Raw genomic sequence first — 1,149 nt, 5'->3', positions numbered from 1 at the left:
GGGGGGGGATGGTCTGCTATGTTTCTTTGTGATAGATATTGCTAAACGAATTCGAATGAATATATAATTATTTGGCTACCCTTCTGATTTCATTTTGCTTCCGTGTTTGAAAATTATGGCTTTGTTCCAAGTTAGTAAATGTCATTGTCTATAAACGAGGGAGACGAAATTTAAAGGCACTTTCATTTCCTTCATTTTGTTTGTTTGGTTGTTTTGTTTTTGATTTTTGTTGGAGGTTTTTTTTGTTCCTATTTCCTTTTTCTTTTTTTTTCGAGACAGTTCAATCATCGTTGTTGTTATTGTTATTGTTGTTGTTGTTGTTTTCGTTGTTGTTATCGTCGTTATAGTTGTTATTCCTGATGTTTCTGCTGTTTTTCTTTTCTGTGAGACGTTTCCCTGGTAAAGTTGGAAGGTCGAACTGTAAGCAATTAGGAACTAATAGGTCTGACACATTGCCTGTGTGACTGGATATTACCTTGTACTGGAGAGCATCTGCCAAAACAACCGTGAAAGGATTACAGGTTAAAACGGAAAGCGCCTATTATGAGTCCTGAAAACTTTCAAGCGGCCATAAACACATCATATGGTATTTTTTGAGCATCTGGAAAAGCTAAGACATTTAGAATATAATGACAATATCATAGCTTCTCAATAATATTTTAATGGAACTGCCTTTTAAGGGAGTTATTAAAATCATGTTTGATGTTCGTGTGGAGTCTAGTGTTTTGAATACAGTAAAGATGATCTTCTTTTGATCGTTTTCTTGTTCACAGATGCTACCCAGTCTCTCACCGAGGATGAAAAGAAACAGAAAAATGGAGGTAAGGGAAAATTATGCACTATATCATAACCTGTCTCATCCTCCAATTACTTTCTTTTGCCCATCTGCCGTATGCTCCTTTCTTTCTTCCTCCGCCCCCCCACCCTCTCCCCTCCTATTTTAAAAATTGATATTGCCAGTATGCATTCTTCACTTGTTCTTTAAAAGACTATGCAGCCTTTATGAACTTAAGGGGACTCTTTTTTTTTCTTTTTTTTTCATTTTGGTTAATTGGTTTAACATTATTCGCGAACATTTTCATTAGCTTATTGACTTTTTTCAGAGATATTCTTCGTTGTAAAACGTGCACAAACACACACACTTACACC

At 35.6% G+C, this 1,149-nt stretch overlaps 1 protein-coding gene across 1 annotated transcript in view; it reads left to right on the top strand.

The window, feature by feature from the left end:
- Positions 1-1,149, top strand: part of LOC101848804 (netrin receptor UNC5B-b) — a 205,910-nt gene that overhangs the window by 184,767 nt on the left and 19,994 nt on the right. The window contains exon 10 of the mRNA XM_035968228.1: positions 774-821. Coding sequence (XP_035824121.1) covers positions 774-821 — 48 coding nt within the window. The remainder of the gene's footprint in view (positions 1-773; positions 822-1,149) is intronic.

The sequence above is a fragment of the Aplysia californica genome, unplaced genomic scaffold (assembly GCF_000002075.1).
Source record: "Aplysia californica isolate F4 #8 unplaced genomic scaffold, AplCal3.0 scaffold00047, whole genome shotgun sequence".
NCBI classification, from domain to species: domain Eukaryota; kingdom Metazoa; phylum Mollusca; class Gastropoda; order Aplysiida; family Aplysiidae; genus Aplysia; species Aplysia californica.
The sequence above is the reverse complement of the archived record's forward strand: the minus strand, read 5'-3'. Positions and strand labels throughout refer to the sequence as shown.